Source organism: Nerophis ophidion, linkage group LG17 (genome assembly GCF_033978795.1).
Source record: "Nerophis ophidion isolate RoL-2023_Sa linkage group LG17, RoL_Noph_v1.0, whole genome shotgun sequence".
NCBI lineage: Eukaryota > Metazoa > Chordata > Actinopteri > Syngnathiformes > Syngnathidae > Nerophis > Nerophis ophidion.
The window spans coordinates 15,403,993-15,427,707 of record NC_084627.1 but is presented as its reverse complement, the minus strand read 5'-3'; the positions used below and the strand labels follow the sequence as shown (position 1 = coordinate 15,427,707).

Sequence of the window (23,715 nt, the reverse complement as noted above, 5' to 3'; positions counted from 1 at the left end):
TTCGTATGATTACGGCTACCATAGTCAGACGTACTGTGCTTCAACATACGGTATTAGTATGGTGTGTGTGTATAAGGACTAAAAATAGCACCTGTTAGGAGAAATTATCTGAAGTTTTGTTTGGCAATATTACGCAAAAATTAATTTTTTATGCAATTGTCTGGAGCCAGGCCCGGAGTTGGGGCACGATGGCGAGCGCCTGGTGGTCGGGCCTGTTCCCATGGGGCCCGGCCGGGCACAGCCCAAAGAGGCAATGTGGGTCATCCCTCCAATGGGCTCACCACTCATAGGAGGGGCCCTAGAGGTCGGGTGCATTGTGAGCTGGGCGGCAGCCGAAGGCAGGGCACTTGGCGGTCCGATCCTCGGCTACAGAAGCTAGCTCTTGGGACGTGGAACGTCACCTCACTGGGGGGGAAGGAGCCTGAGCTAGTGCGCGAGGTAGAGAAGTTCCGGCTGGATATAGTGGGACTCACCTCGACGCACAGCAAGGGCTCTGGAACCAGTTCTCTCGAGAGGGACTGGACCCTCTTCCACTCTGGCGTTGCCGGCAGCGAGAGGCGACGGGCTGGGGTGGCAATTCTGGTTGCCCCCCGGCTCAAAGCCTGTACGTTTGAGTTCAACCCAGTGGACGAGAGGGTAGCTTCCCTTCGCCTTCGGGTGGGGGGACGGGTCCTGACTGTTGTTTGTGCTTACGCACCAAACAGCAGTTCAGAATACCCACCCTTTTTGGGTACACTCGAGGGAGTACTGGAAAGTGCTCCTCCGGGTGATTCCCTTGTCCTACTGGGAGACTTCAACGCTCATGTTGGCAACGACAGTGAAACCTGGAGAGGCGTGATTGGGAAGAATGGTCGCCCGGATCTAAACCAGAGTGGTGTTTTGTTATTGGACTTTTGTGCTCGTCACAGTTTGTCGATAACAAACACCATGTTCAAACATAAGGGTGTCCATATGTGCACTTGGCACCAGGACACCCTAGGCCGCAGTTCCATGATCGACTTTGTAGTTGTGTCATCGGATTTGCGGCCTTATGTTTTGGACACTCGGGTGAAGAGAGGGGCGGAGCTTTCTACCGATCACCACCTGGTGGTGAGTTGGCTGCGATGGTGGGGGAGGATGCCGGACAGACCTGGCAGGCCCAAGCGCATTGTGAGGGTCTGCTGGGAACGTCTGGCAGAGTCTCCTGTCAGAGAGAGTTTCAATTCACACCTCCGGGAGAACTTTGAACATGTCACGAGGGAGGTGCGGGACATCGAGTCCGAGTGGACCATGTTCCGAACCTCTATTGTCGAGGCGGCTGATTGGAGCTGTGGCCGCAAGGTTGTTGGTGCCTGTCGTGGCGGTAATCCCAGAACCCGTTGGTGGACACCAGCAGTGAGGGATGCCGTCAAGCTGAAGAAGGAGTCCTATCGGGTTCTTTTGGCTCATAGGACTCCGGAGGCAGTGGAGGGGTGCCGACGGGCCAAGCGGTGTGCAGCTTTAGCGGTCGCGGAGGCAAAAACTCGGACATGGGAAGAGTTCGGGGAAGCCATGGAAAACGACTTCCGGACGGCTTCGAAGCGATTCTGGACCACCATACGGCGCCTCAGGAAGGGGAAACAGTGCACTATCAACACCGTGTATGGTGCGGATGGTGTTCTGCTGACTTCGACTGCGGATGTTGTGGATCGGTGGAGGGAATACTTCGAAGACCTCCTCAATCCCACCAACACGTCTTTCTTTGAGGAAGCGGTGCCTGGGGAATCTGTAGTGGACTCTCCTATTTCTGGGGCTGAGGTCGCTGAGGTAGTTAAAAAGCTCCTCGGCGGCAAGGCCCCGGGGGTGGATGAGATCCGCCCGGAGTTCCTTAAGGCTCTGGATGCTGTGGGGCTGTCTTGGTTGACAAGACTCTGCAGCATCGCGTGGACATCGGGGGCGGTACCTCTGGATTGGCAGACCGGGGTGGTGGTCCCTCTCTTTAAGAAGGGGGACCGGAGGGTGTGTTCCAATTATCATGGGATCACACTCCTCAGCCTTCCCGGTAAGGTTTATTCAGGTGTACTAGAGAGGAGGCTTCGCCGGATAGTCGAACCTCGGATTCAGGAGGAACAGTGTGGTTTTCGTCCTGGTCGTGGAACTGTGGACCAGCTCTATACTCTCGGCAGGGTTCTTGAGGGTGCATGGGAGTTTGCCCAACCAGTCTACATGTGCTTTGTGGACTTGGAGAAGGCATTCGACCGTGTCCCTCGGGAAGTCCTGTGGGGAGTGCTCAGAGAGTATGGGGTATCGGAATGTCTTATTGTGGCAGTCCACTCCCTGTATGAGCAGTGTCAGAGCTTGGTCCGCATTGCTGGCAGTAAGTCGGACACGTTTCCAGTGAAGGTTGGACTCCGCCAAGGCTGTCCTTTGTCACCGATTCTGTTCATAACTTTTATGGACAGAATTTCTAGGCGCAGTCAAGGCGTTGAGGGGTTCCGGTTTGGTGGCCACGGGATTAGGTCTCTGCTTTTTGCAGATGATGTAGTCCTGATGGCTTCATCTGGCCGGGATCTTCAGCTCTCACTGGATCGGTTCGCAGCCGAGTGTGAAGCGACCGGAATGAGAATCAGCACCTCCAAGTCCGAGTCCATGGTTCTCGCCCGTAAAAGGGTGGAGTGCCATCTCCGGGTTGGGGAGGAGACCCTGCCCCAAGTGGAGGAGTTCAAGTACCTAGGAGTCTTATTCACGAGTGGGGGAAGAGTGGATCGTGAGATCGACAGGCGGATCGGTGCGGCGTCTTCAGTAATGCGGACGTTGTATCGATCCGTTGTGGTGAAGAAGGAGCTGAGCCGGAAGGCAAAGCTCTCAATTTACCGGTCGATCTACGTTCCCATCCTCACCTATGGTCATGAGCTTTGGGTCATGACCGAAAGGATAAGATCACGGGTACAAGCGGCCGAAATGAGTTTCCTCCGCCGGGTGGCGGGGCTCTCCCTTAGAGATAGGGTGAGAAGCTCTGCCATCCGGGAGGAGCTCAACGTAAAGCCGCTGCTCCTCCACATCGAGAGGAGCCAGATGAGGTGGTTCGGGCATCTGGTCAGGATGCCACCCGAACGCCTCCCTAGGGATGTGTTTAGGGCACGTCCAGCTGGTAGGAGGCCACGGGGAAGACCCAGGACACGTTGGAAAGACTATGTCTCCCGGCTGGCCTGGGAACGCCTCGGGATCCCCCGGGAAGAGCTAGACGAAGTGGCTGGAGATAGGGAAGTCTGGGCTTCCCTGCTTAGGCTGCTGCCCCCGCGACCCGACCTCAGATAAGCGAAAGATGATGGATGGATGATGGAATTGTCGTATCATTACAGCTACCATAGTCAGACGTACTGTGCTTCAACATACGGTATTACTATGGTGTGTGTATAAGGACCCAAAATGGCACATTTTAAGAGATATTATTTGGCGTTTTGTTCGACAAATTTTATGCAAAAATCACTTTTTGATAGATTGTCGTATGATTACGGCTACCATAGTCAGACGTACTGTGCTTCAACATACGGTATTAGTATGGTGTGTGTATAAGGACCAAAAATAGCACCTGTTAGGAGAAATTATCTGAAGTTTTGTTTGGCAATATTACGCAAAAATTACTTTTTGATGCAATTGTCGTATCATTACAGCTACCATAGTCAAACGTACTGTGCTTCAACATACGGTATTACTATGGTGTGTGTATAAGGACCCAAAATGGCACATTTTAAGAGATATTATCTGCCGTTTTGTTTGGCAAATTTTATGCAAAAATCACTATTTTGATAGATTGTCGGATCATTACAGCTAATATAGTCAAACGTACTATGCTTCAACCTCCGGTATTACTATGGTGTGTGTATAAGGACCCAAAATGGCACCTGTTAGGAGACATCATCTGGCGTCTTGTTTGGCAATATTATGCAAAAAATTTATTTTTTATGCAATTGTCGTATCATTACGGCTACCATAGTCAGACGTACTGTGCTTTAACATACGGTATTACTATGGTGTGTGTATAAGGACCCAAAATGGCACATTTTAAGAGATATTATCTGGTGTTTTGTTTGACAAATTTTATGCAAAAATCACTTTTTGATGGATTGTCTGATCATTACGGCTACCATAGTCAAACGTATTGTGCTTCAACATACAATATTACTATGGTGTGTGTATAAGTACCCAAAATGACACCTGTTAGGAGACATTATCTGGCAATTTGTTTGGCAAATTTTACGCAAAAATCACTTTTTGATGGATTGTCGGATCATTACGGCTACCATAGTCGAAAAAGTACTGTGCTTCAACATATAATATTACTATGGTGTGTGTATAAGGACCCAAAATGGCACCTGTTAGGAAACATTATCTGGCGTTTTGTTTGGCAAATTTTATGCAAAAATCACTTTTTGATGGATTGTCGGATCATTACAGCTAACATAGTCAGACATACTGTGCTTTAACGTACGGTATTACTATGGTGTGTGTATAAGGACCCAAAATGGCACCTGTTAGGAGACATTATCTGGCGTTATGTTTGGCAAATTTTATGCAAAAATCACTTTTTGATGGATTGTCGGATCATTACAGCTACCATAGTCAGGCGTACTGTGCTTATACATACGGTATTACTATGGTGTGTGTATAAGGACCCAAAATGGCACATTTTAAGAGATATGATCTGGCGTTTTGTTTGGCAATATTACGCAAAAAATTATTTTCTGATGCAATTGTCGTATCATTACGGTTACCATAGTCAGACATACTGTGCTTTAACATACGGTATTACTATGGTGTGTGTATAAGGACTCAAAATGGCACATTTTAAGAGATATTATCTGGTGTTTTGTTTGACAAATTTTATGCAAAAATCACTTTTTGATGGATTGTTGGATCATTACGGCTACCATAGTCAGGCGTACTGTGCTTCAACGTACGGTATTACTATGGTGTGTGTATAAGGACCCAAAATGGCACCTGTTAGGAGACATTATCTGGCATTATGTTTGGCAAATTTTATGCAAAAATCACCCATATCTGCGGTCCTCTCCAAGGTTTCTCATTGTCCCATTGGGTTAAATGTTTCCTTTTCTTATGTGGGATGCTAACCAAGGATCTCGTTGTAGCTTGTGCAGCCCTTTGTGACACTTGATTGATTGACATATCATCAGGTATTTTGTTCAGCAATATTATGCAAAAACAACTTTTTGATGGATTGCAAGGAACGGTGACACATGTGGCGTTGTGTATTTGTGTGAAGAACCCCTGGAAAACGAGACCCTGGATCCTATTTTATCTTTGTAAGTTTCACTAGAAACATGAGCGTTTGTAAGGTTTGCAAATACAAAAATGTTTTTTTTTTTTCAACATGACAGTAATTGTCTTAGAATCCTGATATAATGTGAAAAAAAAACAATAAAAATGTATTCAAACAGTACTAACATCATGTGGTTTATTTTGTACATATGTAGCATCATCTACGAAGATACAAAGAATTATTATCGCGACATCAAGTTGACACATTTAGTACTGCTGTTTCTTTCATTAGTTCAGTAGTTTTTTTACTCAATATGACAGTGAAACTGTCACGCTAACAATGACATTTTAGAACTACACAACTCCAAAACCAAACGTGAAATATGTCTAAAAATGCCTGTAATAAAATATCTATCTGAGTTTTACTAGAATCAGGTGTTTTTGTAAGTTTTGCAAATACAAAAATCCGTTTTTCGTTTTTTTTACTTAATATGACAGTATAACTGTCACACTCAATAGGACAGTTATTTAACCATAACTCCTAAACCAAACATGCAAAATGGCTAATAACGCCTGAATTAATGTATCTTTGTAAGTTTCACAAGAAACATGAGTGTTTGTAAGGTTTCCAAATACAACAATCTGTTTTTTACTGAATATGACAATAATGTTCTTTGAATCCTGCGATAATGTGAAAAAAAGCAATAAAAATGTATTCAAACATAGTACTAACATCATGTGGTTTATTTTGTCCATAAGTAGCATCATCTACAACGATACAAAGAATTGCTATTGCGACATCCAGTGGACACATTTAGTACTGCTGTTTCTTTCATTAGTTCATTAGTTGTTTTACTCAATATGACAGTAAAACTGTTATGCTAAATATGAAATTATAAACATAACTCCAAAACCAAACGTGCAATATGTCTAAAAATGCCTGTGATAATTTTTTTTACTAGAATCAGGTGTTTTTTGTAAGTTTTGCAAATACAAAAATAATTTGTTTACTCAATAAAAGTATGTGACAGTATAACTGTCACACTCAATATGACAGTTATTTAAACATAATTCCTAAACCAATCATGCAAAATAGCTAATATAGCGTGAAATAATGTATTTTTGTAAGTTTTTATTGATTGATTGATTGAGAAGTTTATTGGCATCTTAATGAATTTAATCCATGTAATGCTTTAAAAAGGACAAATGGATGGCACATTGTGGTCCATTACATATGCATCACATTTGATGCAATCAATAATAAAATATATATAACCTGTAACACGTATATTGGGAGTAATAATAACAACCAAAAAGGATTTCACAGGACAACGGGGCCCCCAATTCTCTGAAGTGGTCGCTCCTAATCGGGCAGAAATTTTGCAACATCCCCATGTCTGCCTTTTCACAGACTTAACGACCAAAATGGTGAGCTCCCCGGTGTACCATACTTTAAAAAAAAGATATAATCTGACAACCCCATTATCCCATCCGAGTGGGCAAATGGCCCAGAATGCACAGGTGAAATGTCGACAACAGGTGTTTTTATAAGCGTGCTACAGTTTTAAAAGCAAAGTGCGAAGTCCTGGTGTTTATGAACAAGCACTCAATTATGTTTTATGGGACGGGGCTTAATGGTTTAGACGACAAACTGTAAAACACCCGAGTCAAGGGCCCGAGAGATTAGCTCCCGCCGCCGAGCTGAACACGGCGACGACGAAGACGAAGGCGGCAGCGGAGGGAAGAGGGAGTGGAGGATTGAGAAAGGGTGGTCCATCCATCAATCTGCCATGCTGAGAGGTATTGACTCATGAAGACGAGAGACAGGGGCCAAGGGAAAACGGATGACCTATTAGCCTTTCTCAAAGTCGGGCCAAAACTTCATTTCCCAAAACAGGTCGAGGCCCGAGAGGTTTATGTGGCCATCACGCCGGTTTAGACGCTACCTTTGAAATGTCCATAAAAATCCAGCCTGAGTATATGACCCATAAAAGCTTCAACTATAGTACTTAATATTTCATTGCCAATATGAATTACTCCATACAAAATTTAAATAAAACAATTTAATGGGAAATGTATTTAGAGTAGGGCTCTCAAACCGAACGTTTCATTGTGATTAATCGCAGATTGTTCAGTTAAAAATTATTTTACAAGATATCACGTGGAAAAGTTGCAGTCTTACAAAAAATAGGATATAAGCGGAAGAAGATGGATGGATGAATTAAACTACAAGAAAAATACGAAAAAAATATATATATATTACAAGAGAATCTATCTTTACAAGAATACAATTGTAATTACATATTATATATGAATATATATATATATATATATATATATATGTATAATATGTATGTGTATATATATGTATGTATATATATATATATATATATATACTTGTATACATATATATATATATATATATATATATATATATATATATATATGTATGTATATACAAGTGTATATATATATATATATATATATATACATACGTATACACATACATATATACATGTGCATGTATATATATATATATATATATATATATATATATATATATATATATGTATATATAATATACACACACATGTATATATATATGTGTGTGTGTATGTATATATATATATATATATATATATATGTATATATATATATATATATATATATATATATATATATATATATATATATATATATATATATATATATATATATATATACATATATATATATATATATATTATTGGGAACATAGTTCACCATTAATTAGTTGCTTATTAGCATGCAAATTAGTAACATATTGGTTCTAAATTAGTCATTATTAAGTACTTATAAATGCCTTATTCTGCATGGCTTTATTGTACAACCAGTAAGCCATTAACTAGGAGTCTTCCCTCAATAACCTCAGAATCAGTGCTTCTTAGTAACTCTAACTCTAACATTAACCCGTATATGAACCCTAGTGTCCAAATAACGCTAAGTTAAGTCTTTGTTATAATTTGCATGTTAATAAGCAACTAATTAATGGTGAATATGTTCCCCATACTAAAGTGTTACCATATATATATATATATATATATATATATATATATATATATATACATACACATATATATATATACATACATATATATATATATATATATATATATATATACATACACACATATATATATGTATATATATATATATATATATATATATATACATGCATATACATATATATATATACATGCATATACACATATATATATATACATATATATATAGATAGGCTGTCAGGTGATTTTTTTTTAGGTTAGATTAATCACACTCTAATCCTCATTAATCACAGGTTAATATAATAAAGCATAAATCAAATTTGCTGAAGAATAAAAACACAAATGTGGGTAGAAATGCAATTTAGTAGTCAGAATGTCATACGGGAATGTTTTATAAACTGCTAGTCATTGATTTTCTCAAAACTTGGTGAAAATTACTGTAGTAAAAATGTATTTCACATTTTAAAAGTCTCTGCAGTTTTTCAATAATCTTAAAAAAAAGGGGCAGCATGGTTATAAACACACTCATAAACAACTGAACATTGTGCACCATTGACTATTCTTCAGTTTAAACAGTTGTTGAAACAAACAAGCTTGTTTACCTTTTTCAGATGACAATGCTGACCTCTTTTTTTGGGTACAAAGTGATCCCAGCTCGTTGTGATTACTTACAGATGTCCAACGTTCTCCAGGAAGCAAAATAAATTCACATTTAGTCTGTAGATGCAAGTTGATGCTCCCAATTGTGTCGTGCGGTCGCTTTATCCTTGCTGTAATTGTGCCTCCCCAAGTTTTTTGAACTTTGCTACTTTTGGTGACAACATTGAATCACTAAACTTTACCAGCTTAGCGTTCTCTTTTGCTTCTTGTCGATGGGAAAAGTCACAAGGTTTGTTGCTAGTAGCTATTTTACGAAATAATTCGCCAAGATGATTGACAACACTGTCTGCGACATCCTCGAGTACGTGTTGCTTTAAGATGGTATTTTAAAATTGATGTATTCCAATGACAAAAATGTTTGTCGCTGCAACACCAAAAATACCTTAGTTTTATCCAAAGTTCTGTTTTAAAGCGATATATATACATATATACGTATATATTATAGCTGAGATAGGCGCCAGCGCCCCCCGCAACCCCACAAAAAAGGGAATAAGTGGTAGAAAATGGATGGATGGATATATATATATATATATATATATATATATATATATATATATATATATATGTATATATATATATATATACATATATATATATACATATATATGTATATATACATGTATATACATATAAATATATATATATACATATATATATACGTGCATATATACATATATACATATATATACATGTATATACATATATATATATATACTGTATATACATATAGACATATAGATATACATATATATATATATATATATGCATATATATATATATATATGCATATACATATATATACATATATATACATGCATACATATATATGCATATATATAAATGCATAAATATATATATACTGTATATATATATATATATATGTATATACATACATACATACATACATACATATATACATACATAGATACATATACATACATAGATACATACATACACATACATACATACATACATACACATACATACATACATACATATATATATATATATATATATATATATATATATATATATATACATATATATATATCTATATATATATATACATATATATATATATATATATATATAAATATATATATATATATATATATATATTTAAAGTAGGGGCAGAACCTGTTAATAAACACATACACATTTTGCAAATATGTCAGATTCATGCCAAAGGCTCCCATGTATGTTCCATATAAAGCAAGGGTTCTCAAACACAGGCCCCTACAGTGTGGCCCTCTACTTAACTTAATTTTTTTAATGTAACTGCGACCCGCACCTTATGTAATAGTTAAATATATTATGACATTCTTGAATCCCACTAGACATTAACTACAATAATTGTGAAAAAACAAAAAAATAAAGTGAAACAAACACACAATGGGCAACACAAAGCGCAACTACCATTAAGCAAGCAGAAGTGTCTCTGACCCTCTCCTTGGGAACGGAAGAGTGTCAAAAATCATTTAATATAATATAATAATATGTTTTCATTTATAATGCATAGCATATGAAGTCCTGTTGCTAAAATGTGATTCTGAAATGTATAATCTGTGGGGCCCCCAGATAAATTGTTTGAGATCCCTGATATAAAGCTGTCTGTTTATATCCAGGAGAGTAAGTCTTTAAGTGTTTTCCAGATGAAAATATGTTTGACAAAAATGATGGGATGTGCCATCAAAAAACAAGAAAGATGTGCCAAAACCCAAAGGCTTGGTTAACAATACACAAATTACAAAGTGCATTGTTCATGCAGCATTCCAGAAGCAAGAGTCCGAAAAATGTCTGTAGCGCATACCATGGACATACCATAATCAATGCAACACAAGCAGCCTCTTGAGGATGATGATTGTGAATGAGACTCTCGCCCTGTTTTTCTTTCTTTCTTTCTTTCTGGTATGCTTCAACACCCCCACACCCATCTTTCAAATACCAGGGAGATTTGGACACTGGCAGCCAGTTGTTGATGGCTAAATCAAGCAGATTCTCCCCAGCCACTTGATGAATGACTTTCGAACAAGGATGACTAAGCTGGAAGGGATGTGAAACCCACCTGCTTTTTCTCTCCGCCGTTGTTAATTAAACGCCATCATTGTTGTTATTTAGCGGCCATTTCAAACAAAAGGGATTGCGGCGGACGGACAGCGCTCCCATGCTTCAGTTGGGATTGAAACCAGCCATCTCCATTGGTCAGTTTACACCAGGGGTGTCAAACTCAAATACAGAGTGGGCCAGAATTTAAAACTGAACAAAGCCGCGGGCCGAAGTTGAACAAATGAACCTTTTAATAGGGACCCGAACAAGTTTTTCATTGAATATTCAACAAGCAAGGCTTATATAACTTTATAGAGACATGCAAAATTGAGTTTCGAATAATAATAACAATAGTAATTAAAAATGATCAATGGCATATCAAATCAAATTTAAATAAAAATGTAATGCCTCTTTTGTATTTGCAGCCTTCTGAGGTAAATATCAACATTAACGTTTTCCAGAGGCTAATACATTTGAAAATTAAATAACAATGAATAAATCAACCATTCAGGCCTTTTTACTGCTCAGTTAATGTCGGGGCTCAGGTGGGCGGGGTTAGGGGGGTTTGTTGGTAGCGGGGAGGGGGGGTGTATATTGTAGTGGTCCGGAAGAGTTAGTGCTGCAAGGGGTTCTGGGTATTTGTTATGTTGTGTTACGGTGTGGATGTTCTCCCGAAATGTGTTGGTCATTCTTGTTTGGTGTGGGTTCACAGTGTGGCGCATATTTGTAACAGTGTTAAAGTTGTTTATATGGCCACCCTCAGTGTGACCTGTATGCTGTTGATCAAGTATGCCTTGCATTTACTTACTTTTGTGTAGAAGCCACATATATTGCGTGACTGGTCCTGCACGCTGTTTGTGAGGAAGAAAAACAGACTTGACGACAGGTTGTAGGGGACGCTAACGGCAGTGCCTTTAAGGCACACCCCCAATATTGTTGTCCGGGTGGAATTCGGGAGAATGGTTGCATCGGGAGATTTTCGGGAGGGGCACTGAAATTCGAGAGTCTCCCGGGAAATCCGTGAATGCGGTGTTACGGCGGCACCGCTGTATAGCACCGGCGGGCCAGCTCTAAAGTTCATTTGATATTGCCTCAAGGGCCAAATTAAATTACATGGCGGGCCAAATTTGGCCTGCGAGCCAGAGTTTGACATCTATGGTTTACACCATAACGATAATCCCAATGGCCACGTGTTATACGATTTGTCGTCTTTTTATATGCCGTAAATCTCTGAAGAGTTTATTGGAAGTGATTTAAGAAAAAATCTAGACTTGATGCTGGTATTTAGACAGTTTAAAATAGCTTACTTCTCGGACCAAATCGGTTTTTTTTTTGCAAATAGTTTTAATGCGAACGAGCTTCCCCCCAAAAAAGTCCCAAAGCCCAAAATAAGTCTGCGGGCATTTAAGTCTCACCTTAAAACTCATTTGTATACTCTAGCCTTTAAATAGACTCTTTTTTTAGACCAGTTGATCTGCCGTTTCTTTTCTTTTTCTCCTATGTCCCACTCTCCCTTGTGGAGGGGGTCCGGTCCGATGGCCATGGATGACGTACTGGCTGTCCAGAGTCGGGACCCAGGATGGACCTCTTGCCTGTGTATCGGCTTGGGACATCCCTGCGCTGCTGATCCGCCTCCGCTTGGGATGGTTTCCTGCCGGCTCCGCTGTGGACGGGACTCTCGCTGCTGTGTTGGATCCACTTTGGACTGGACTCTCGCGGCTGTGTTGGATCCACTTTGGACTGGACTCTCGCGGCTGTGTTGGATCCACTATGGATTGAACTTTCACAGTATCATGTTAGACCCGCTCGACATCCATTGCTTTCGTCCTTTCCAAGGTTCTCATAGTCATCATTGTCACCGACGTCCCACTGGGTGTGAGTTTTCCTTGCCCTTATGTGGGCCTACCGAGGATGTCGTAGTGGTTTGTGTTGTGGTTTGTGCAGCCCTTTGTGACACTAGTGATTCAGGGCTATATAAGTAAACATTGATTGATTGATTGATTGATTGATTGATTGATTGATTGATTGATTGATTGATTGATTGATTGATTGATTGATTGATTGATTGGTTGATTGATTGATTGATTGATTGATTGAAAAAAGTGTATGGCTGCAGGAAGTGGTATTTACAACTGACTACCTCCACACTTGCAAAAATGCAAGAAAACAAATAAAACAAACCCAAGACTAGATCTAACCAATCAAGTCTATGAGCATGAACTGATAACGCCTACTCGGATGAGAGGCTGAACGTTTTCCAAAACAGTCCAATTGCGACTGATTGAATGCCGTGTGAGCATCGTGGTCCTATTTTAACAGGAGCTACATGCTAGGTTAACCTATTCGCGGAAGAAAAACCAAATGATCAAATTTACCGGTCCAACCTCCATAGCTGATTGTGAGCTCATTGTTGGGGTAGTTATTTGAAGATGTGTAGCAAAGAAGGGGGTTGGAATATTTTAGCAAGGGTATCATATCAACGAGGAAGGAGTCTTTCACGGTGTCAAGAAAGTTCGAAAGCAACCGTTTGAGAACCTCAATCTGTTTTTGTAGGACAAATGCGCATCTTTATTGTTGAAACTGCACTGTTAAAGGCCTACTGAAACCCACTACTACCGACCACGCAGTCTGATAGTTTATGTATCAATGATGAAATATTAACATTGCAACACATGCCAATACGGCCATTTTAGTTTACTAAATTACAATTTTAAATTTCCCGCGGAGTTTCTTGTTGAAAACGTCGCGGAACGATGACGCTTGTTTGTGACGTCTCGGGTTGGAGGGGACATATTACCCCAGCAAACACACACGGCTAAAAGTTGTCTCTTTTCATCGCATAATTACACAGTAATTTGGACATCTGTGTTGCTGAATCTTTTGCAATTTGTTCAATAATAATGGAGACTATAAAGAAGAATGCTGTTGGTGGAAAGCGGTGGATTGCAGCTGTCTTTAGCAACCAAAACACAGCCGGTGTTTCTTTGTTTGTTGTGAAGCTTTAACACAGAGCAGTCAAGCGAACATGTTTCTCCACGTCAACCAGCAAGTTTTTGGATGGGAAAATTGTGATATTAAGTCGGCTCTTACCGGAGACTTCAGTGGATTACACGACCTACTCCTGCAGCTCAAAAAGGCAGCTGTGATCTTGGCTCCTCTCAGAGACACTGGCGTTCACCGCAGCCATCCGACTTTCAGGTATAACTTTACAATCTCACTAAAACACTATTAAAACAATAAGCAGATAAGGGATCTTCCAGAATTATCCTAGTAAATGTGTCTAATTACATCTGAAACGGTACCACTGCCACCGCCTGGAGCCGTTGCCTTTTTTCTTTTTTGTTGTTGTTTTTTTTGTGTTTCACTCTAACTTTCCTCATCCACGAATCTTTCATCCTCGCTCAAATTAATGGGGAAATTGTCGCTTTCTCGGTCCGAATAGCTCTTGTTGCTGGAGGCTATGATTATAAGCAATGTGAGGATGTGAGGAGCCCTACAACCCGTGACGTCACGTCCACATCGTCTGCTACTTCCGGTAAAGGCAAGGCTTTTTTATTAGCGACCAAAAGTTGCGAACTTTATCGTGGATGTTCTCTACTAAATCCTTTCAGCAAAAATATGGCAATATCGCGAAATGATCAAGTATGACACATAGAATGGACCTGCTATCCCCGTTTAAATAAGAAAATCTCATTTCAGTAGGCCTTTAACATGTGTGCATTATCAAAAAAAATATTTTAAAAGTCTCAACTGGTCACTGCCTCACACCGCCAATCAAATGTGCTCTATTGTGCGGAAACTATTGCCGCGTACTTAAAAGTTAATTTCCGAATGAAATTAAACGATTAATCGTTTCTGCCTTAAAGGGAGATGATAGATTTTTGTCACATGTGTTGCTCATGAGCAGACTCTCGGTACACAATCAAGCGATGTCCTTAGGTGTAACTTCAAAAAAAACCTGACTATGGAAAAAAAAAGTCCATTTTGCACATTATGACGATACTATTCCCTGTTTTGCCCTAAGTCAAGGCTACTTGTTTGCCAGAAATGGGAAAAAAAAATGCTCAAGACTGGCAGAGACCTTTAGAATTCCAAAGATGCATCATCCCTGCCGGCTTTTACTAATCATTTAGAAACCACAACAACATGGAACCAAAATAAAACTCAATATATTTATGAAAGAGCCTCGTAGAACACCACAATCCACGTTTTACCTGGAAGAAGAATTGACATTTTTTCCACTGTTTTTCAATGGATGTTTTCAGCTTACCCGTGTTTGGGGACCCTCACCTGCCTCCCAAGGAAACACGTCTGTGCGGTTTCCTAGGGAGAGCAGCATGTCTAGAATAATTTCCATAGCTACGAGCGAAAAAGCCATTCTGGCCTGACCTCTGTTTGCTCTTGCACTCTGTTTACAATCTCACTCTTTCCGAATCAACCGCCGCCTCCAATCAAGACGGCTTAATTAGGACCACAAAGGAGAAAAAGGGAAAAGGGGGTAGTAGTTGAAAAATGGATACCAGAAAAGAAAAAATTATATGTCTGCCTTGTGTATTTGCTACTTGGAGAATCATCCTGTTGCATTTGTTTTTGCCCCGCTTCCGTGTGGAACACTGATTGAACCAGGCCGGGGGAAGATTGGACTAGCTGCCCCCCGGAGGATTTCCCAGGCCACACAGGCTGGGAGTTGAGTTACACGTCAGCCGCAAACCAAATGGTCAGGAAGCAGTGTGACTCCACTTCCAAGCCCATCTTGCAGGGCCGGAGAACATGGAAAGATTTGACGTTTGATTAATGGAAGAAGGCGTGAGAGATGCGGAGTTGGTTTACTGGAATTGTTATGTAAAAAAGAAAATAAAAAAGTCAACCAAATCAAGCATGAAGCAAGGAGTTTTCTTACTTGTATGGCGAGGAGCGGTTGAAGCATGTCCTGGTCACATCCGTCACGTCTGGGTTGCAACAGTCGCCAAAGTCGTAGAAGAAATTCTCCCAGTTACATTCCGCATCGCAAATGCCGTTGCCCTGCTTGCTCTCAGGGCAGCGGCTGCGGTGCCCCGACACGCAGTCACCGGCGTCGTAGCCGGTGAGCGGGTGGTTGCACTCTGGGTTGCAGGCGTCATCGCCCACTTTGCTGATGTCACAGTCAGCGAGGATCAAGCGGTTCCTCAGGGAGGAGTTGGTGACGTTGTGGACGCTGAGCTCCCAGGTGATGTTGTAAGGGCTGAAGGCGTCGTTAAGCTGCTGGTGCTGCAGGATGATCTGGTGGTCCGACACGGTTGGCTTGGTCCGAGTGTCGTCCCAGATGTTTATCACACGGTACCGTACTTTCTTGGCACGGCGGAAGCTCCAAAGATGGTTGTAGTTTTCGATGACCTTGACATTGTCACAGACAGTTTGACCGCAAGCTGGAGGCTCTAACGTAGTGTCTAGTAATCCATGGGCATTTCCTTCAAAACCTATCCGCCCACTTCCCTTCTGCTCCGGCTGCGGGAAGCTACCATCTTTCACAGTCAGCCACTTCCTGCCCGGGTGCTCAAATGTTTCACGTATGACCAGCTGAGGTAGATCTTGCGGATCCTCATGGCCCTGCATGTCCCTGATAATCTGCCTCTGATCCAGAGCCTGCCTCCATAGAGCCACCCTCTCAACCGAGCCCCGGTAGTTATGATTCAACGCATTCCCGCCAATCATCAGCACTTTGCACTTTTTGGTCAGGTGACTGAAGACATCGCCAGATTGCTCCCGACTCACGCCAACCTGGGCGCCGTTGACGAAGAGCTTCATGTAGATGCCGTTGTAGGTGACGGCCAGGTGGGCCCACTGATTGGGGACGTAGCGGGCGTTTGAGTGGATGGCGGTCGCCTTGTGGGCACGGTCCGTCTTTAAGGAAAAAAAGAAGCGGGGGTCGCGGTTGCCGTGTTCGCTTACGGACTGGATGCCGAGAAGCCAGCCTCGGTCACTGGAGGCGTAGAAACATTTGTCGTAAAGGCCTGGAGATGAAACGGAGAAGAAGTCTGTTAGTATGAGTTAAGCCTAGAGCTTGAGGCGATAGCTAACAAAATGCCGGATCCATGCACCTCCTAAAAAAATGCAACCTCGCTTTGCAGCAATGCGGACCGTAAATGCTGTGATTGGTCAGCTGTTAATCGTAAGTTTCTGGTATGTAAATGACTAGTTTGGACGATGTTAAGCCCATCAGCTTCCTTTCTTTGGATCTACATTTGCAGCAAAAGTGACTCCAATAACTAGCTCTGTCTTCAAACAATGTTTTTCCCGACCGACATTGAAAGCTAACAAGCTTTATAATGGAGGAGTGTCATGGCTGCTCAATGAGTTGACTCATTGGTTTCACAATAGTTCTAATACAATCGTGACACAAAAAAGTACAAATACCATATAGGCCATTGGATGCATCGCAAGAAAAGCGGAGAACAGGGATTTGGGGTAGTTGAATTTGATCCAAAAAGACTTATAGCTCTCCATCTGATGAAAATGTCTCTCAAATTGCAGTGTTTCCCTTAATATAAAGGATTGTGGCGACCCGCCAGGACAAAATAAAAGCCACCGCACCTTAAAAACAAGGTGTTTGTTTGCTTTTTTACAGAAAAACCAATGAAAGTAATTTGACGTATGGTAGCATTCGGAAGAAGTGACACAAATGCTGACGCTCTTTTTAACATTTATTGACAATTTAATGCTAGTAACCGGCCCAATTCAACTCAAATTCTGTCTCGTGCACTTTGTCTCCTTGCTTCACACCTCAATACTTCCTCTTTCTCTGCCAACATGGTGTGTTCAGAATCATGGGAACAATAAATGGCGATATTACCTGGAAATAAACTTTAACACCAGCAAGTCGTTACAGTATAAATAGTTACACATATATATAGCCTCGCATTTGCGCACTATTGACTAGTGATGCATCGAAAATCAAGCTACCGAAAAAGCACTGCCGAAACCGGATGTTGTTATGACGTTGGTAATGTGCACAAGCGTGTCATGGTTGCTCAGTGAGTTGACTCATTGGCTTTACAATAGTTCTAATACAATCGTGACACAAAAAAGTACAAATACCATACAGGCCATTGGATGCATCACAAGAAAGGCTGAGAACAAGGATTTGGGGTCATTTAATTTGATCTAAAACGACTTACCACCAGATGAAAATGTAAATGGTAAATGGGTTGTACTTGTACAGCGCTTTTCTACCCCTTTTTAAGGAGCCCAAAGCGCTTTGACAGTACTTCCACATTTGCCCATTCACACACACATTCACACTCTGACGTTGGGAGCTGCCATGCAAGGCGCTCACCAGGACCCATTAGGAGCAAGGGTGAAGTGTCTTGCCCAAGGACACAACTGACGTGACTAGGATGGTAGAAGGTGGGGATTGAACCAGTAACCCTCAGATTGCTGGCACAGCCTCCTCTACCAACTTCGCCACACCGTCCACCTATGTCTCTCAGATTGGAGGGTTTCCCTTAATTTAAATGATCGTGGTGACCCGCCAGGGCAATATAAAAGCCACCGCACCTTAAAAACAAGTTTTTTTTTTGTTTTTTTTTACATTAAAAAAAATTTAAGTAATATGACGTATGATGGTAGCATTCAGAAGAAGTGGCACAAAGTCTAACGCTCTTTTTAACTTTTATTGACAATTTTAGCGGGGGGAGTATATATACACTGAAAAAAATAACTCATAAGATTTACTTGAAAAAATTATTGTAAGTATTTGCACGCAAATGATTTAAGTAAAATTTAATACTGCAATATCAAGTAACACTCACTTGCCAGTATCAAGTAAATTCTACTTACCATCTAACATAACAGTTGTGAAGATATTAAGTAACAGTTACTTAATTATATCCAAGTTTTAAGTTATATTCATTTAAACAAATTAAGTAAAGTATACTTGCTTTTCATCGACAGGAACATCGTTTTACTCAAAATTTTAAGTAAATGTTATATACCGTATTTCCTTGAATAGCTGTAGGAACCCTAAATATTATTAGAACCTGTTCTCACTCCTGCGCATATCAATACCTTTTACACTGACGGTTGTGATATAAACAACTTTAACATTCTTGCTAATATGCGCCACACTCTGTGAACCCACACCAAATACATATCTGGAGAACATCGACTCTGTAACACATTATAAACGCAAGATAAGAATTACCCATAATGCCACCTTGCAGTGCTCTGTGAAGTGATCCTAACGGCCGGAGCAGAGCCTGTTGTGCTGTGCGCATGCGTCATCGTGCATGCGTTTCACAACACTAGATTTTCAGAGTAAACTTTATGTAATATTTTTAGGTTTATGTACGTAAAACTATTAAACATTTAAATAGTATGAGGAAACATGAGTAAAACGTACTCTTCCCCCATAATTCATGTATTACGTTAATGGATGTTTAATTTTACTTAAGAAACTTTAGTTCTTACTGAATGTTAAAAATATTACGTATAAATTATGACAGTTACTCTAATAGAGTTTACAGCACCAAAAAGTCACTTTTTTCAGTGTATCCATTCGGCCAATGGAGAAGTCTGATCTACAAAATTTGTGGGCAACATACCCCTTCTCCTTCTAGCTGTCCTAGATGAACTGAAATTATTTCTTCCAATCATTTTGGAACTTGCAAGCGTAATAAATATATTATTAAAGCGTAAGGAAGCATAGTCTTCTTACTCGTTGTCGCCATGTCTCGTCTTCATTCTTCTGCTTCGTCTTTGTTATGTTTTTGGACATTAGTACTTGCCGTAGTTTTGAAGCAATGCATAATGGGAATCTGGATGTTCTGGTGGCTGGAATAAACACTCGCTGAGAAATAGCTCCGTGCCTGCCTACTTTATGGGTTATAGATAAACCTATGGATAAAGGAGACATATCTAATAGTCTCCTTTTCAGGTGAAAGAGAACGAGAAAGGCAGTGTTGTTAAAGGGGAACATTATCACAATTTCAAAAGGGTTGGAAACAATAAAAATCAGTTCCCAGTGGCTGGTTTTATTTTTCGAAGTTTTTTTCAAAATTTTACACCTCCCGGAATACCCCTAAAAAAAGCTTTAATGTTCTTGATTTTCGCTATTTGCGATGCGACTGTCCATTTCCCTGTGACGTCATACAGGGCTGCCGATACAAACAACATGGTGGTTACCACAGCAAGATATAGCGATATTAGCTCGGATTCAGACTCGGATTTCAGCGGCTTAAGCGATTCAACAGATTACGCATGTATTGAAACAGATGGTCGGAAAAGGGAGGCAGATAGCGAAAACAAAATTGAAGAAGAAATTGAAGCTATTGAGCGAATAGCTATTGACGCTATTCGGCCATAGCGTTAGTTTACCTAATAAAGTGGCCCAAAGCATGGCTGCCTTATTAGAATCGCCGGTAAAATGTGCGGACCAAACGATCAGGACTTTCGCATCTTGTGACACTGGAGCAACTTAAATCCGTTGATTGGTAAGTGTTTGTTTCGCATTAAATGTGGGTATCTAGTTTCAAATGTACATACAGCTAGCGTAAATAGCATGTTAACATCGATTAGCGTAGTATGTTAGCATTGTGTAGCTGCCAGTCATGCCGTGACCAAATATGTCTGATTAGTACATAAGTCAACAACATCAACAAAACTCACCTTTGTGATTTCGTTGACTTAATCGTTGCAAATGCATCTGCAGGTTATCCATACATCTCTGTGCCATGTCTGTCTTAGCATCGCCGGTAAAATGTGAAGACACTCTGGTACATTCAATGGGGGTCTGGCGGCAGATTTCTTGCCAGTGGTGCAACTTGAATCCCTCCCTGTTAGTGTTGTTACACCCTCCGACAACACACCGACGAGGCATGATGTCTCCAAGGTTCCAAAATATAGTCGAAAAAACGGAAAATAACGGAGCTGAGACCCGGTGTTTGTAATGTGAAAATGAATATGGCGGGTGTGTTACCTCGGTGACGTCACGTTCTGACGTCATCGCTAAAAGACCGATAAACAGAAAGGCGTTTAATTTGCCAAAATCCACCCATTTAGAGTTCGGGAATCGGTTAAAAAAATGCATGGTCTTTTTTCTGCAACATCAAGGTATATATTGACGCTTGCATAGGTTTGGTGATAATGTTCCCCTTTAAAGCACGCCCCAAATATTGTTTTCCAGGTGGAAATCGGGAGAAATTCGGGAGAATGGTTGCCACAGGAAGGCCACTAAAATTCGGGAGTCTCCCGGGAAAATCGTGAGGGTTGGCAAGTATGGTTATATCCAGGCATGTCAGTGACGACTCTTCTTGACCAATGAAGCAACCGGTAGTGGTTTACCCCCATATGGAATCCCGGATGAGTTATTGAGATTTCTACCTTGTAATACCTGGTTTTGCCACTCAAAATAATAATGTGTCTAGCCGAGAAAAGTACTAAAGGTCCTGATACGCGAGACCAGACAAGTGAATCCCCCCACACTCCCTTGTTAAATAAAAAAAAAAAACTGGTGGAGCGAAACGAGCAGCAGCTGCTGTGGATTGACACGTCAAAAACCTTTAAATATTTGGCAACAAAACAAGGCCGGCAGTCTGTTAGCCGGTAGGGATGAAGAGCCATACAAATATGTCTCGGCAGGCAAACGTGAAGCACGGCAGAGATTCCATGCAGATTTTCTCCAAATAGAGAGGTGGATTTGAGCAGATATTGTGGTCTTGTGTTGTTCGTCACGCGAGGGGTGTTTGCAGATTTATGGACAATTTAATACTATATTAGGTATGCCTGCATATCCAATACAAGAGTTTGATCAAAAGTCACAAGGGCATTCGTAGGGCATTCATGGAAAAGAAGCACCGAACACAACTACAAACCCCGTTTCCATATGAGTTGTGAAATTGTGTTAGATGTAAATATAAACTGAATACAAGGATTTGCAAATCATTTTCAACCCATATTCAGTTGAATATGCTACAAAGACAACATATTTGATGTTCAAACTGCAAATAATCATTAACTTTAGAATTTGATACCATCAACACGTGGCAAAGAAGTTGGGAAAGGTGGCAATAAATACTGATAAAGTTGAGGAATGCTCATCAAACACTTATTTGGAACATCCCACAGGTGTGCAGGCTAATTGGTGCCATGATTGGGTATGAAAACAGCTTCCCAAAAAATGCTCAGTCTTTCACAAGAAAGGATGAGGTGAGGTACACCCCTTTGTCCACAACTGCGTGAGCAAATAGTCAAACAGTTTAAGAACAACGTTTCTCAAAGTGAAATTGCAAGAAATTTAGGGATTTCAACATCTACGGTCCATATTATCATCAAAAGGTTCAGAGAACATGGAGAAATCACTCCATGTAAGCGACATGGCCGGAAACCAACATTGAATGACCGTGACCTCTGATGCCTCAGACGGCACTGTATCGAAAACCGACATCAATCTCTAAAGGATATCACCACATGGGCTCAGGAAGACTTCAGAAAACCACTTTCAGTAAATACAGTTGGTCGCTACATCTGTAATTGCAAGTTAAAGCTTTACTATGCAAAGCGAAAGTAATTTATCAACAACATCCAGAGACACCGACGGCTTCTCTGGGCCCGAGATCATCTAAGATGGACTGATGCAAAGTGGAAAAGTGTTCTGTGGACTGACGAGTCAACATTTCAAATTATTTTTGGAAATATTCGACATTGTGTCATCCGGACAAAAAAGGGAAGCGAACCATCCAGACTGTTATCGACGCAAAGTTCAAAAGCCAGCATCTGTGATGGTATGGGGGTGCATTAGTGCCCAAGGCATGGGTAACTTACACATCTGTGAAGGCATCATTAATGCTGAAAGGTACATACAGGTTTTGGAACAACATACCGTATTTCCTTGAATTGCCGCCGGGGTGCTAATTAATTTAAAACCTCTTCTCACTCCTGCGCTTACCAAAGGCATGCGGTAAAAGTAAGCATGCGCTAATTATTTTAAAACCTCTTCTCACTCCGGCACTTACCAAAGGCATGCAGTAAAAATTTGAGTGTGATGTAAGCTTGGACCTTAAATCCTACTGAATAGCTCTTAATCTTCTTCCCTTTATGCGATTTCAAATTACCAGCATTGAAATCAGCCTCCTCCATTTTGAAAATGATGACAGGGGAAGTGTCACTCGTGACGTCACGAGTTTGACCAGGCGGTAATACTAAGCATGCGCTACTTATTTTGCGAAGCGAGTCTGACCCGGCAGTAATTCAAGGCAGGCGCATACTATATGCCCTGGGGCAATTCAAGGAAATACGGTATGCTGCCATTTAAGCGACGTCTTTTTCATGGACGCCCCTGCTTATTTCAGCAAGACAATGCCAAGCCACATTCAACAGCGTGGTTTTGTAAAAAAAAAAAGAGTGCGGGTACTTTCCTGGCCCGCCTGCAGTCCAGACCTGTCACCCATCGAAAATGTGTGGCGCATTATGAAGCGTAAAATACGACAGCGGAGACTCCGGACTGTTGAACGACTGAAGCTCTATATAAAACAAGAATGGGAAAGAATTCCACTTTCAAAGCTTCAACAATTAGGTTTCCTCAGTTCCCAAACCTTTATTGAGTGTTGTTAAAAGAAAAGGTGATGCAACACAGTGGTGAACATGCCCTTTCCCAACTACCCTGGCACGTATTGCAGCCATGAAATTCTAAGTTAATCATTATTTGTAGTGCATTCAACTGAATATGGGTTGAAAATGATTTACAAACTATTGT

At 41.0% G+C, this 23,715-nt stretch overlaps 1 protein-coding gene across 1 annotated transcript in view; it reads right to left on the bottom strand.

Annotated features, from left to right (window-relative positions):
• Window positions 1-23,715, bottom strand: part of pappaa (pregnancy-associated plasma protein A, pappalysin 1a) — a 295,025-nt gene that overhangs the window by 241,150 nt on the left and 30,160 nt on the right. The window contains exon 2 of the mRNA XM_061876405.1: window positions 15,889-16,978. Within this exon, the coding sequence (XP_061732389.1) occupies window positions 15,889-16,978 (1,090 nt within the window). The remainder of the gene's footprint in view (window positions 1-15,888; window positions 16,979-23,715) is intronic.